The sequence below is a fragment of the Larus michahellis genome, chromosome 13 (assembly GCF_964199755.1).
Source record: "Larus michahellis chromosome 13, bLarMic1.1, whole genome shotgun sequence".
NCBI lineage: Eukaryota > Metazoa > Chordata > Aves > Charadriiformes > Laridae > Larus > Larus michahellis.
This window is the reverse complement of record NC_133908.1, coordinates 800,889-814,739: the sequence shown is the minus strand read 5'-3', so window position 1 is coordinate 814,739 and position 13,851 is coordinate 800,889. Positions and strand designations below refer to the sequence as shown.

The 13,851-nt window shown below is 55.3% G+C and overlaps 1 protein-coding gene across 2 annotated transcripts in view; it reads right to left on the bottom strand.

Annotated features, from left to right (window-relative positions):
- Window positions 1–13,851, bottom strand: part of AIFM3 (AIF family member 3) — a 51,501-nt gene that overhangs the window by 32,396 nt on the left and 5,254 nt on the right. For both annotated transcript variants that reach the window (XM_074606802.1, XM_074606803.1), the window contains exon 2: window positions 6,952–7,098. In XM_074606802.1, the coding sequence (XP_074462903.1) occupies window positions 6,952–6,982 (31 nt within the window). In that variant the 5' untranslated portion in view covers window positions 6,983–7,098. The remainder of the gene's footprint in view (window positions 1–6,951; window positions 7,099–13,851) is intronic.

Here is a 13,851-nt window from a genome sequence, read left to right as displayed (position 1 = left end):
TGTCTGTTTTACACAGGTGTACGCCATCGACCAGGTTTGACAGTAAAAGCATCCCCTGCCCGGGGACCGGGGAGATGCTTGTGCCAGCACGGCGCATCCCCCCCAGCCATCAGAGAGGACACCGGAGCCAGCGGGTGCCCTTGGCTCATCCCCACCCTGGGTGCTGTCGTGACGGAGCAGAGCAGCCCTGGCACGGCACGGCACGGCCGGGGGGCTGCCCCTCGTGTCCCCCTGCCCCACCAGCTGCTGGCCCCCCCTTCCCCATGCCGTGTTGGAGGGGGAGCGGAGGGGGCTCTCCTCGGCCACCCCGGTGGCGACGCACCAACGTCCATCCCAGCTCCCCGAAGGGCAGCGCTCACCCAGCCTCGCCGTCCCCCGTGCCCAGGGGAGCAGGATGGGCGCAGGAGCATCAGAGGAAGCCAGTGATGAGCTCGCACATCATAAAGTGAAAAACAACCCTTTAGCTCCTAGGGACTTCATAAAACTAAAGCCATTAATATTTATAATAAACCCCGGGGGAGTTCTATAGCGAGCCAGGGGGGAAGCGCCAGAGACTGAAGAAGAGTCTCAAGCACATGGGAGACCGCTCAGCTTTCCCTCCCTTGTAAATGTCACGAACAGGAAAAAGCTGCGCAGAAGATAAAAATTAAAGCCCACAAGCTGAACGGGCTAAGGAAAAGGTACAAAGTACAAAGAGAGGGGAACAACGTGCCCCAGAAGAGAGGGACGAGCCCTGCAGCAAGAGAAGGGAGCTGGGTCTTCCCGGCTTCACCCATTGCCCCGCACCATTTGCCGCAAGTCCGTTGGGAGGACAACGGAAGAAAAGCCCAGGGGAAGGTCCTTCCTGTAGGAAGGGAGAAAAGCAAGTGGCCGTGGCCATCCAGGCACCGGGGGCAGGTGATCGTTTCAAGAGTCCTACGAGTTTCTGCTTTTTGTGCCAGCTCGGCAGGGCAGGGGAAGGGGCGGCTTTTTGCCGAAGTGCCGAATCCTGGCACCCACCGGGGGCAGGATTTGCTGGGGGCTCCGGCAGACACATCCCGTAAAGCAATTTTCTGCGTCTTCACGATGAACCAACAGAAAATGTGAACTTCTGTCGCGTTATTGCCAGCTGCAGGAGCTACTGCAAACTAATAGGCCCAGCACCACGCGTTAAAAAAAAAACCAAACAAAAAACTGTTTATGAGCAAATTTGTTCCTGGGGCTCTACAGAAACAGCCCGGCTCCCTGCAGGCACCCAGCAAAGAGGCTGCTTTCTATAAGCACCCTTTTCCTATCACGTTTGGAAAAGCAGACACAGATTTTCCAGGACAGAGTTAGGAAATATAATGAACATCCATTTATGCCGGGCGATCGGACATTTATTTATCTGGAGCGAAGGCATCCTCGCAGCCAGACCCCGGGGCTGCTGCTGCTGCTGCCGGCCGTGGCGCAGGTGGAGAGCGGGCTGGCACCAGCAAAGCCGGCGGCTCCGAGCCCTCACAGTGACGTTGATGCCGTTCCCCCATCTCTCACTTGGCCCCACACCCCCCAGAGCTTTGTTTTCCAGAGTGCTCGCATATGAAGACAGAAATTTAACTCTGAAGCTCTTCACTTCTTTCCTGGTCAGAAAAACACATGCGAAAAGCAGCAGGTCCCTGGCACCGGTACGTGACAGTGTTCCCAGCCATCCCTGCTCGGCACTCACCGACACAGCTGGAAAAATGTCCAGACGAAAAGAAAAGGAGGTACAAAGTCTTCCCCCCTCCTATTTCGGGCCCCACATTTCACCATTTGCCTCTGTGGGGGGCAACTCCCCCTCACCTCTCCCCAGCCCTTTATCCCCCCTTCTCCTCCTCCTCCTCCTCCTCGTCCCCCCCTGGCCCTGCATGGGGTGTCCCTCTGGCCAGAGAGCTGCATTCCTGAGGGATGATCCCTCCAGGAATCCGGGGCTCAGCGGCACCTGAGCCAATCCTGCCAACCGCTTCAATTGCCATCAGGGAAAATGACATTTAAATGAAATATTTATAAATCCAAGTTTAATTCTGAAATCCGATTGGCACAGTGTTGGCTGGGTCCAACGCGCTCCATCCCTTTGACAGTCGTTTTCTGCAACTGCTAGAAGAGGTTCCTGACCTTAAAGCAAACGGTTTGGAAAGTTTGAGGCACGCGCCCACAAACCTGCGTGGCGGCCGACTCCTCGGGGACCAGCCAAGGCCACCGCTGCCACGCAGCAGCTCTGCCCCTGCCACGGCTGGTGGGGACGAGGGTGACGGCTGTAGCTCCCGGGGCAGAGCAACGGCTGCTCTCCAAGCATGTAGATGGAGATGGAGATGGAGAGATACAGCCGTCTAGAGATATCTAGAGATAGACAGAGGTCTACATCTGTCTGGAGGCAGAGCCACAGCTATGCCTGCTGCCCGGCACCGCCAGCACCACTTATATATATATATGTATGTGGATGGGTTTGTGTGTTCAGGTACTTTTTTAATATATATGTATTTTTAAGCTCTATATATACACACACACACATATACACGAAGGATTTTATAAGAATATACAAGAAAAGCAGACGAAGCAGCTGAGCGTTAGCCGGTGCTACCGCCTCACATCCCCATACACCTCAGCACTGCCAGCTCTAAATATTTAAAAATCCTGAGTCAGCTCCCCGAGATCACAGAATTGCTTAAAATACGGAATCTTGACAAGACTATTAATTTTGACCCCTTTTTTTTTTATTATTTTTTTATTTTATTTTTCCCCTCCCAGGTTTTCAGCCCCTGGGTTGGAGCACTTGCCAGGACCCATATGTGCACACCCAGGAACCGCGTCCCAACCCCATTTATCGTCCCAACCCCATTTACCACGGCTGGCTCAGGGCTGTTTTTTTTTTTCACCCTGTGGCCGCGATGTTCTTATGCTTTGCCTCAAGCCATTAACACCCGCCAGTCAGTCGTTAATACCCCGTTCTACCTCCTGTAAGTTTTTCAGTTCCCCCAAGACATCTCCCGTAATTTCATCACTGTTCCCAGCCTTGTGGGACAAGTCAAAGCCTTCTGCCCGCTTTTAGGCGGGCACCCCAGACACGAGGCTGGAAATATTGGCATCGACGCCTGGGCAGGGTGTTGGTAGGTGGAAGGGCTAAAAAATTGGGGCAATTATATGACCCAAGACTTCTTTACCACAGGCTTGGTTCCCTTCTAGAGACTAAATTTAAACTACAGGTATCCGGTCGTGTAAAGTTCGTCATACTCGAAATGGTAGAAACAAGGAAATTACGAAGTTAATACCGCAGTTCAGGGGAAGAGAGAACCGGCCGGAGCCAAGAGCTGGCTTGAATCCGGGGGAGCCCGGGGGAGGTGAAGATGCCATGGGGGATGGAGACACTGGGCCGGTGGAGGGGAGAGCCGTGTGTCTCCTTCCCCAGCCGCACACCCCGGCCGTGCCGCAGGGTTTGCTGCTCAGGGGCTGCAGCACGGGGCAAATGAGCTCCGCGGGCGGCGAACAGCCTTGGACGGGCTGCGCGGTGCCGTCAGCTCCGAGAGCAGTGGGAACTGGGAATGCGTCAAGGGTAGCGATGACGGAGGGACCGGCCGGGTACGGTGGGCACAGCCAGAAAGCCCAGTTTACCCTGGAAAGCCCAGTTTACCCCGGCGGGGTTTGTTTTGCCGCAGCCAGCACGGAGTAAATCCACCGCCGCCGGCCACGTTTGGGTCTCACTCTGCCCTCCAGAGCTGCACTCTGCAGGCACCCCCCGGCTCGCCCGCGGCCTCTTCCCCGCACACGGCGGTGACGACGACTAGAGGAGGTCCCAAAGAGGCTCCGAACGATTTCTACTAAGAATGACAGAGAGTTGAGGCAGGGGAGGTTTAGATTAGATATTAGGAGGAATTCCTTTACTGCAAGAGTGGTCAGGCACTGGAACAGCCTGCCCAGGGAGGGGGTTGAGTCGCCATCCCTAGAGGTATTTGAGAAACATTTACATTTGGTACTTCAGGGCATGCTCTAGTGGCAGAGATTTTTTTTTGCGTGTGTGTTTGGTTGGACTCGATGATCTCAAAGGTCCTTTCCAGCCATGAAGATTCTATGATTCTAATGACAAACCCATCACGTCAAACATGCGCGGCTGTGCCCTCCCCTCTCCAGACGCCCTGTTCTGCAGACACCATGCTCCCAAAAAACAGGAGGTCGGACTTGCCAGCCAAGCCCGGGGGGGCCTCTGAGCCCTCCAGAGGGCTCTCAGAGCCAAGCTCAGAGGGACACGCAGCCCACGGCACCCCCCAGCCGAGGGGACACGTTCCCTGCTCAGAGCCAAATCTGCGTGCGAGGGCACGGCTCACCCGCAGACACGCCGTGTTGCGCCGGAGCCGCTGCCCTGCCCCACCATCAAGCGCTGAGCCCAGCAGGGAGCGCAAAGAAAAATCATCACGACTTCATCGGTTTCGCGAGCCGCGCTCCCACGCCCGGGTGCAGAGAGGGTGCTGCCGCAGCTCCCACCCAACAGTCGCCGGCGCACGATGGTTTCCCTTCACCCGCCCATCCTGACCCAGCTGCCGCTCCCGAGCGGCGCTGGCATCCCACACAGGCTGCCAGCTGGCAGCTCATCGCCTATGCACCATGCACCCGGAGGAAAAAAAAAAAAATTATGCGGAGATTGAGAACTGGGCCTTCAGAAGAGGATCCGGCATCACAGGATTGCAGCACTAGAGATAACGGAAGATTGCTTCGCCGCTTGAACATAAGCTCTTAATTAAGCACTTAAAAATCAGGATGGGGTCGGGCGCCGCAGCAGCCGCCAGACTTCAGGGCTGGCCTCTGGCACAGCCAGCACAGTTATTTACCGCTGCAGGACTCCACTCCCCAAAGCTCTCGTACGGGGGATCTGGTCACTGAAAGGTCTTTCTGGCACACAGACACGAGTGCGCAGCCCCAGGGGTACCCCGAGAAACGCTGACGGTGCTCAGGGGGACGGAGGGTCTCTGTGGGAGGGGGCAGATAAGGACATCTTTCGTGCGCATCTTTCAAAAGCGTCTAGAGAAGTTCTGTTGACATCAGGCTGCATCTGAAATATTCCCTTTGTGTCAAAACAGCACCGAGGGAGAAAATAGCTGTTCCGTCCCTGCGTGATTCGCCTCTCATTCGCACAGGGGACAGGCGAATTTTTAGAAACAGGAAAGTCCAGTACTTAGCTCTGACGCCGCACAGTCCCCACGAGAATCGGGAATGACAAATATCATAAAAAGGCTGCGAAACCCCTCCGCCAGAACAGTCAGGATTTGCAAATGTTTCCCTCGCTGCATCTGCCGGTCTTATGATCACCGCGCCGAAGCGCTGCAGTCAGCGGCGCGCTAATCGGGGGTGGGGGGGGGGAAAGGCTCGTCAAAAAGCTTTTGAAGACCCCTGATCGGAGCCGCAGAGCGCGGCATGGCACAGGACGGCGTTTCCAGTCACTCGGCCCTGCTATGCAAATACAGCCCTACACGAAAATCTGCAGTTCAGGAAATATGCCTGCGGAGCGCTTTTATTCCTTCACCGCTCCAAGATGAAACACGATTTTGCTGATGGTATACAAAAATCAAGTGGAACTGCCAGCAGAGTTTGTTACAAGTTCCGTCAACAAAAGCACTTATTCCTGGACGTGTTTTCACTCCTTAAACATTTCAAGGAAGGAGACAAACAGCGTGGGTTTTCACGAAGGAAAACTTACCGCTCACAGTGCCCAATGCCACGTTACTGCGGCACTGCGGTGACCTGTAAAATAATCACAGCACGGGTCAGGGCCAGAAAACCGCCTTTATTTTCTCCTGGTGCCTTGCAAAGCAAAGGGTAGGTGGGTGGAAGCTCGGGGTAGGTCGCAGACACAACTTGAATCTCCCCTCTGACCTTCCCAGTCCTTCGACCTGAAATCCCCCCTGCCTGAGGCAATGAAGACAAATTGCCAATAAAAGGTCCCCGAAAGACATTTTTCCACACACAAAGGCTAAGTGTGAATGCTGCCTGATCTCCCAGATCAGGGCGACTGATTCTCCTTGCCCTTGGGCACCAGCAGGCACAAGGACAGGCTCCTCCTTCAGCTCCCTCTTGGGTGGCCAACACAAGCTGCGGGATGGGACCTCTCCTTGAAGGCCCTGGGCAACCACACTCAGGACCAAGGCTTAAGCTTAACATTTCCACACCAGACCTCCCTCGACCAGCCGGTTTGCCTATGCAGCCCCTGCCTCTCCTACGCACGCCCACCTTCACCCGACCACAAAGAGCAGGGAGCCCACCCAGGCAAGCCGCGCAGGAGCGTGCGGGGCAAGGGGAGCATCCTCGATACCCAGGTGCCTACAGCTGCTTGCCCCTCCGGAGGCAGTGTGCATAGACAAGCTTCGCCAAGAAAATTGAAATCCAGAGAGTGGAGCAGCCCCAGGAACTGGCCTGGGTGGTGGGACTGAGAAAGCACCAAGAAAATCAAGCAGTAGGTGGTCCTGCTCCTTCCCTGGTCATTCTCTTTCAGCAGGGACAAAAGGAAGGGATGGCCAGTGAGTGGCAAAGCCATGGCAGCAAGGAAGGTGCTGGAGCCACACGTCCATACCGGAACGGTGTCACTCAAAGCCACCCCGGGGCTCGAGGGGACGGTTCAGCCCCCCAGTGCTGCGGGAAGGCATAGGCAGGGAGGGCGGTGGGGGCACAAGGATTCGGGACGGGGAAGAGCTGGCAGCGGGTGTTTGGATGGGGTCTCAGGGTGGGGGCTGAGCTCTCCTCCCACCCGCCCACCGCCCCCGGCGCCGCTGCAGCCCCCGCACAGCTCCCTGCCCGGGAGCCCGAGCACCGAGGAATCTGGGGGGATTAACAGGCCAGTAATCCTCCCTGCGGGAGCCGAGAATTAACATTCCCCCGGCCAACATCCGCCACCGCTGACCTACTTCTCCCCACGGGGCTGGCGGGATGGGGGCATGGTGCCATGGGGGCATGGCGCCGGAGGGCAGTCACCTGGTTTGGGCTTGGAGAAGCATCCTCCCATGGCGCCGGCCGGGACAGGCTGCGGGGACGGCGGGCAGGTCAGCGAGGGCGCGGGCACATCCTCGCATGATAAACCCACTGCTGGCGCCGTCCCGGGCTCCAGGCGTTGTTCACAACCTGTGTTGGGCAGAAAAGCGCGGTGAGAGGTGGCACCGGGTGCCGCAGGGAGGGGAAGGACAGGCGGCGAGCAGCGCTGCTGCCTGCGCCACCGCCGTGGGCAGGAGCCGGTAGCAGGAGCACGAGGGGGGCACAGAGCGCGGGGGCAAGTCACACCCAGCCCCACGCAGCCCCGGTGACCCCAGTGACAGGGGGAAAACGTGACGCCGGGGTCACTGTGCTGGGGAGTCGCGGTAAATTCAGCTTAGAAATTCAATCATCCTTTCAATGTTTAAAATCGCAAACCCCCCCAATATCATTTATGTTGAATAACTTACTCAAGCCCTGCCTTTGGGAATTAAATCAGTAAGCACACAGGTCCCAGCCCAAATACCATGATTAAACCATAAATACGTTTCAGTCAGGTTTTGCTCTTTTACTATTAGGTGGCGGAAAAAAAGAAATCTACTTTATTGCCCAGTCCTGTAAGTTCCCGCTTTCCAGTAATGCTCAGTCCTGCAGAAATCCCGTTCGCTTTGGAACAATTATTTATTGAGAAATGGCCTGATATTTTGATATCAGGCCATTTTGCACCAAACCCTACTTTTTTATACTGTTAAGACAAGATGGTTTTTGTGTTGAAGTGGGACAGGCAAACAGTCCACTTCAAGTTGTGTTTCTCTCATTAGCTTTGACCGACAGTGTGCTCAGATTTGGTACAGACTAACAATTAGGATAAACATTTTCGGTTATATGACTTGACTGAAAACAGAAAAGATTCGTACAACACAACTGGTAATAAAATAAAACACTTAATTGATTTTACTCATCATACCTGTACTTGAACGGATTTACTATGGTTTTACCATATATTTTTCACAAAGCCTTCCAATCCGTGCAGGAAATAAAAACCGTTTCCAAAGGATATTTTAACACAGGCAAAGTAGCTTAGAAAGCACCTCAAGACCCTTCCAATGAGGAGAAAATATGGAAGCGCCAGGAGACCGACGTCAAGCACTGCAATTTCTCTCCTTTACTTAAGCACAAACTCAAAATATATGGACTTAGTCCTCTGTTTTCAGCTCTGTCCCTCCAAAACAGGCAAAATCCTTCCCCCACGCCTTCAAACTCCCCTTCTGCCGTGCATGGCATGACCTCCACCAAGGCCTCAGTGCGTTGCAGGAACACCTTCAAAGCCTGAAGCACGCTGAAGAAATAATCCAGGCTGTAGAGGAACACGAGACCGGTGCCTCGCCAGGTGGCACGAAGCGGACACGTGCCGTTGGACACTGGGCACTGAGGGTACCAGCTCGGGAGAGACCATTACCAGGACAAAGCCCACACAAGCTGGCCTGCAGACCACAAAGAGCAGACGCCTGTGGAGACGCCGAACCAGCTCATTTGCAAAGGGGAAACATTACATGGAGCAGGGAAGAGCCAAGAGCTCGGCTCGCAAGAGCGAAAGCATCCAAGGAAAGCAGCACGCCAATATTTATGCAAGGACAAATGGGAAAAAATACCATGTAAGAAGGTGCACGAACGCAGAGGAAGATTTGGGAGTGCCTGGGAAAACCGCAGCGGAGAAGTCACATGGAGTAACTGCTGAATGTCCCGCCGCCAAAACTGGCAGGAAGAAAGGGAAAATGGCCTTGTATCAGAGAAACAGAGTCTCAAGCCATTGATGTATCAGCGATACAGGACAATAATTTAGAGTAAAACATATAATAAAATACCATGCAAAGGGTGGCAAAGAAAGGAGGTGGGAGGTGAGTGCCAAGGAGGAGCAGGTGACGGGGGATGAGCTGGGGGGGGCTTCAAGGACATCCTCAGCATAGAATCATGGAATGGTTTGGGTTGGAAGGGACCTTAAAGCCCATCCAGTGCCACCCCCTGCCCTGGGCAGGGACACCTCCCACCAGCCCAGGTTGCTCCAAGCCCCGTCCAACCTGGCCTTGAACCCCTCCAGGGATGGGGCAGCCACAGCTTCTCTGGGCAACCTGGGCCAGGGGCTCACCCCCCTCACAGCCAAGAATTTCTTCACAATATCTCATCTCAATCTCCCCTCTTCCAGTTTAAAGCCATTCCCGCTCATCCCATGGCTCCCCTCCTGGCTCCAGAGTCCCTCCCCAGCTTTCCTGGAGCCCCTTTAGGGACTGGAAGGGGCTGGAAGGTCTCCCCGGAGCCTTCTCTTCTCCAGGCTGAACCCCCCCAGCTCTCTCAGCCTGTCCTCCCAGCAGAGGGGCTCCAGCCCTCCCAGCATCTCCGGGGCCTCCTCTGGCCCCGCTCCAACAGCTCCGTGTCCTTCCTGTGCTGGAATCATCAAGCCAGAAGGGAAAGTAAAACCTCACCTAAGCAAGTTCAAACCAAAATGAGATGCCGCTGTGAGCAGAAGGTGCCAATGAGACAACGTGAGGCACGCAAGGGAGAGCAAAGAGAAAGCTGAAATGATACTGTCATTTCATATCATTTGATATCATACATATCAAAAAGATACTGTCACCGACACAGAGGCCGGGCTTTCTTCTGGAAGGTGACCAGCTGCTCTGAGGTCTGCGATAGCCCATTCCCGCAGCCTACTCATGAGCAAGCCAAACCCGCTACTAACCCGGAGTGGCGTTTGCTGCAGGTTTCCTGCAGCAGAACATGGATGCTCTGGCAGCAGGACGGAGCTACGGTCCAGGCAGGCCGTGCCCAGGCAGCATCGGAGCAATCCCTCAGGATGCTGCACACGTGGGGGACACAGCAGGGGCCCCCAGCCACCCAGGCAGGGGGTGGGGTGGAAGGCAGAAGGGCGATTCCCAAATGTTCCTCACCAGAGGATGCCTCCATCTTCTTCAAACCCCTCAGAGATGCTGACGCGCAGTCCCATGGCGGTGGGACTGGTTTCCAGCTGGTCTGGCTGGTTTTACGAGGGCCTTTGTGGGTGATGTCAGAGCTCCTGTCCCTGAGTATCAGCAATTTATCTGAGATGCCTTTGCTTTGTTTGGACCTTAAAGATGGCAATCTGAAGCCATTCCCTCAGGCCCACTTCGCATCTCCTAATTTCCCCACTGATGGTCCCCCTGGGCCCTTGGGAGGCACAGGCTGTGCTCCAGCTGCCTGAAACACCCACAACATCCTAGAGAAGGTCAGAGCAGAGCATGGTGTACGTTTCTGGGTGTCCCTCCTCCACTACTGGAGCCAAACAGGCAAAAGCAATATGGTTCTCGGTAGGATTTCAGCTGACGCTACTGGAGGAGAAGCCCTCTGGTTGCCCACAGCCCCAGTCCCAGCAAGCACACAGAGACATTTCAGAAAGTCAGCTGAGACCCAGATGGTTGTGGAAAGGCCCCAGCCTGCCCTGCCAGACCCATGGAGAGACACAACGGGATCGTGTCACCAGTGGCACCCAGAGGTACCGATCCCGAGCTGGATCCTGCAGGAGTCGTGGCCAAGGTCTCCCCTCTGTTAGGAAAGCTCAATATACAACGCGATGTGACTGAACCCGGGGTCACCCGTAAAACCTTACTAGCTCCTGGAGGGTAACGCACTGACCTGCACCAGGTCAGGCAGCTGATGGCCGTGCCTCAGTAACCCGGCTCATAATCTGCTCCCCCAACAAAGCAACGCCCTGAGCTTCACAGCTGCACAGGGACACCTTCAGCATCTGCTCGGAGAGGGCACCAAGGAGTGGGTTATCGAAATAGGATTCAACTGTTGCGGTGCCAAGGAACATACTGCCCCATCTCCAAAAACTCCGGACCGAATGGGGAATTGGCCCCGCAACAGGCTGCCTGCAAACCAGGACTCCAGCGTCACCCCCCGCCCCCCCCGAGAGCGCTGCCCGAGAGCACACCCCCAGAGAAACCCCCCTGCTGCCAAACACAGGAAACACGGAAAACAATCCAACGGAAGAAACGCGGAAAACAAGCCAGTGCTGCTGACCCAATCACTGCCACCGGCACGGCGGTAAAACTGCCATATCTCCACGCCGAGTTTTCACTGCAGGTAAGGGATATAAAACCAGGAGGAGGACCTCAGCCCCCGCGTCCTCCTCTGACGGTGGCCAACAGCGCTTAACGTGCCACGAGCAGGCAAGAACAAGGCAGGCACATGGCAACACTCCAGCCCACCTCCCCGGCGGGTTCAGCAGCCCACGCACACATCGGGAGCCAGAGGTCGCACCACTTTTGGGAGACGGCACAGTGCTGGCGGTGCTATTGTTAGCGCTGCATTTGCCTCTCCGCTGGCCGCTGAGCCCCAGGCTCCTCTTTTAATTGAATGCTCCGCTGTGACTCCAAAATCTTTTCCAAATGGTAATATCAGCATATAGTACGTTGTAGGTATAATTACTATTTTCCCCCTGAGCATTATTTTGTGTTTATTGTGTCATTTTATCACCTGGCCACCAAGGTCCATCCTATCCAGCTGCAACGTTTCACAGTCAGCATCTGTTTTGCTGCTGTGAATAAGTCTGTATTGCCTGCCTAGAAATCCGGCACGCCCGAGCACTGAGCCATGCCCAGTGACGTGGGCATCTCCCAGACGTACCAGCCTGCAATCCAAGCTAGCTCCAGCTGGGGAGCTCAGCTGGAGACGTCTCCACGTGGAGCACTGAGCACAGACGCACTCATGACGCTCTTCACGGCAGCCCCTCAGCCACGATTCACCTGCTGTGGAAGGGGGCCCTGGTGCCCGTGGACACCAGCTGCCCCTATGGCCTCTCCTGGTTCTTCCAGATCCCCTCACTGAGCTTCTGGCTGTGGCCTCATCTTTTTATGGACTTGGTCCGGACCCTGCCCCTTGCCTGGTGGCCCTGGCCAAGTCAACCCTGGGTGCCACCAGAGGGAGAAGGTGGGAGAGAGGGCTGCCTCTCGTCCCCTTCCCACTTGCCCAGCACAAGTCCCTACCCCTGGCCCTTTGCTGTCCCCCTCAGCCAGACCATCTTGAGACAGGGGGTCCTGCCACCTCCCAGGTCAGCTCTGTCCTCTCCCCACCCCACTGAACCCCTCCTCTCAAGGATTGGGATGGAGGATGGAGAAGACAAAGATGCTGGAGCAGCTGCCAACTCCTGAGGATCTTGGTTGTGGCTACCAGAACAAGAAACACCTCGACTTCTGGGTCTTACAATGCCAGATCCTCAAGGTTTTGCAGGTACGCAGTCCCTGGTCCTCCCACAGCTGCACCTCCTCCACTGCCGTGTCCTCTTCTTGGGATAGGACTCAAACCAGCCCTGGGGCTACTGGGGACACAGTTCAGGTTCCCAAGGTCTAAGGGCTCAAGACTATGACCATCAGTCCAAGGTAACCAGCCAACAATGGGAGCATCCAGGAACCACCGGCACTACCAGAAACCAGCCTCCAGTCTCCCAGGCAGTTCAGGAGCTCCGAGCGCTCAGCCAGCCTCCCTGCTCCCTTGATTTCTTCTGGGAACAGGTTCACCAGGCACCACCGCCTGGACTTGCTCCCTTCCACAGCTGGAAATGCCTGCATGATCTCTAGCATGGGTCCAGCAAACCAGGCTCCAAGGCCTGTGTGCTGGCAGGGAACAGCAGGCTTGTCCTCTCCATACAGATCTCCACCACAGTTGAACTTGCAGTGCTCTGCAGGAAGCTCTGAAGGAAAGCTGGGGGGAACCCTATGAAGAAAGTTGGGAGAGCACCAGGAAGATCTTTGAGGAGGTTTCTGAGGTGCCACTGGAATTCACGGTGACCACGTGGGACATCTGGGACCTGCTCTGTTTCCAAGGACATGACTTCTGTCTCTTCGTTGACACCACCTGTCTGGAGGAAAAGGGCTGCATGTTCATGGAAAGCCAGGGTCCACATGAGTGAGGATGAGGAAGATCTCTTCTAGGACACGCATCAGGATCTCAAAGCAGAGATCAGCAGGAGATACCTCCTAAGAAGCTATTCCCTTGGGATGAGGGAGAAAGCTTCCCCAAGGTCAAGGAAGAACTTCTCAGTTTGGAGGACTGAAGAAAACCACAACTGAGAAGGCAGGCAGAACAGGTCCCTGAGATGCCTGTTTCTCAAGAAGAGTGGGATAAAGGGTCTATCAAAGGGACGTGATACCACTCAGCAGCTTTTAATGCAGGCAGGGCAACATGGCAGCCCTGATGCAGTTGTGATTGTGACTGTGACCATGCTGGCCATCAGGATGGCACCTCTTGCTCTGCACCTTCTGCCCAGGCAACTCCTCTGCCATTCAAAGGTCTCCTCCTTGCCGCACACACTGCATGTCCAGCATTCACCCCAAGGGCACCAAGACTCTTGGGAGAGGTCGAGAGGCTGATGGCAGCCTCGTGTGCCTGCAGCAGGAGGTCCCACAGGCGTTAGTAATGGGCATCACAGGCTGCACTTCAGCCTTGCAGGCACCAGGCTGAATCCCACGCCTGAGCACTGCACTGAAGAGCTATTGTGTAGCCACAGGATCACAGAAGAATTTAGGTCTCTGTTGGTCATCTGATCCGGTTCCAGCTCTCAGCAAGGCGAGATACCAACCTTGATCTAACCTTAATCCTGCTTTAAGCTTGGAGAATGGACCTGATGCCATTCGTAACATGAGAAGACCCACTAACATCTGGGGGTTCCCAAGGGTACCGGGCCTTTCAAATGGGTATCAGTGGAAAAGGCTGGGACTCAATGGTCTACAAAGAGCAAGAAAATCCATTCTTGGCAGTTGGAGACCACCCCAGAGCTCCCCATCCACACCTCTTCCATTGCTGGATGCAGCATCCATTAGAAACGTGAAGTGGAGATGTTCAAAGATGTTCACTTCCTCAACACTTTGGAGC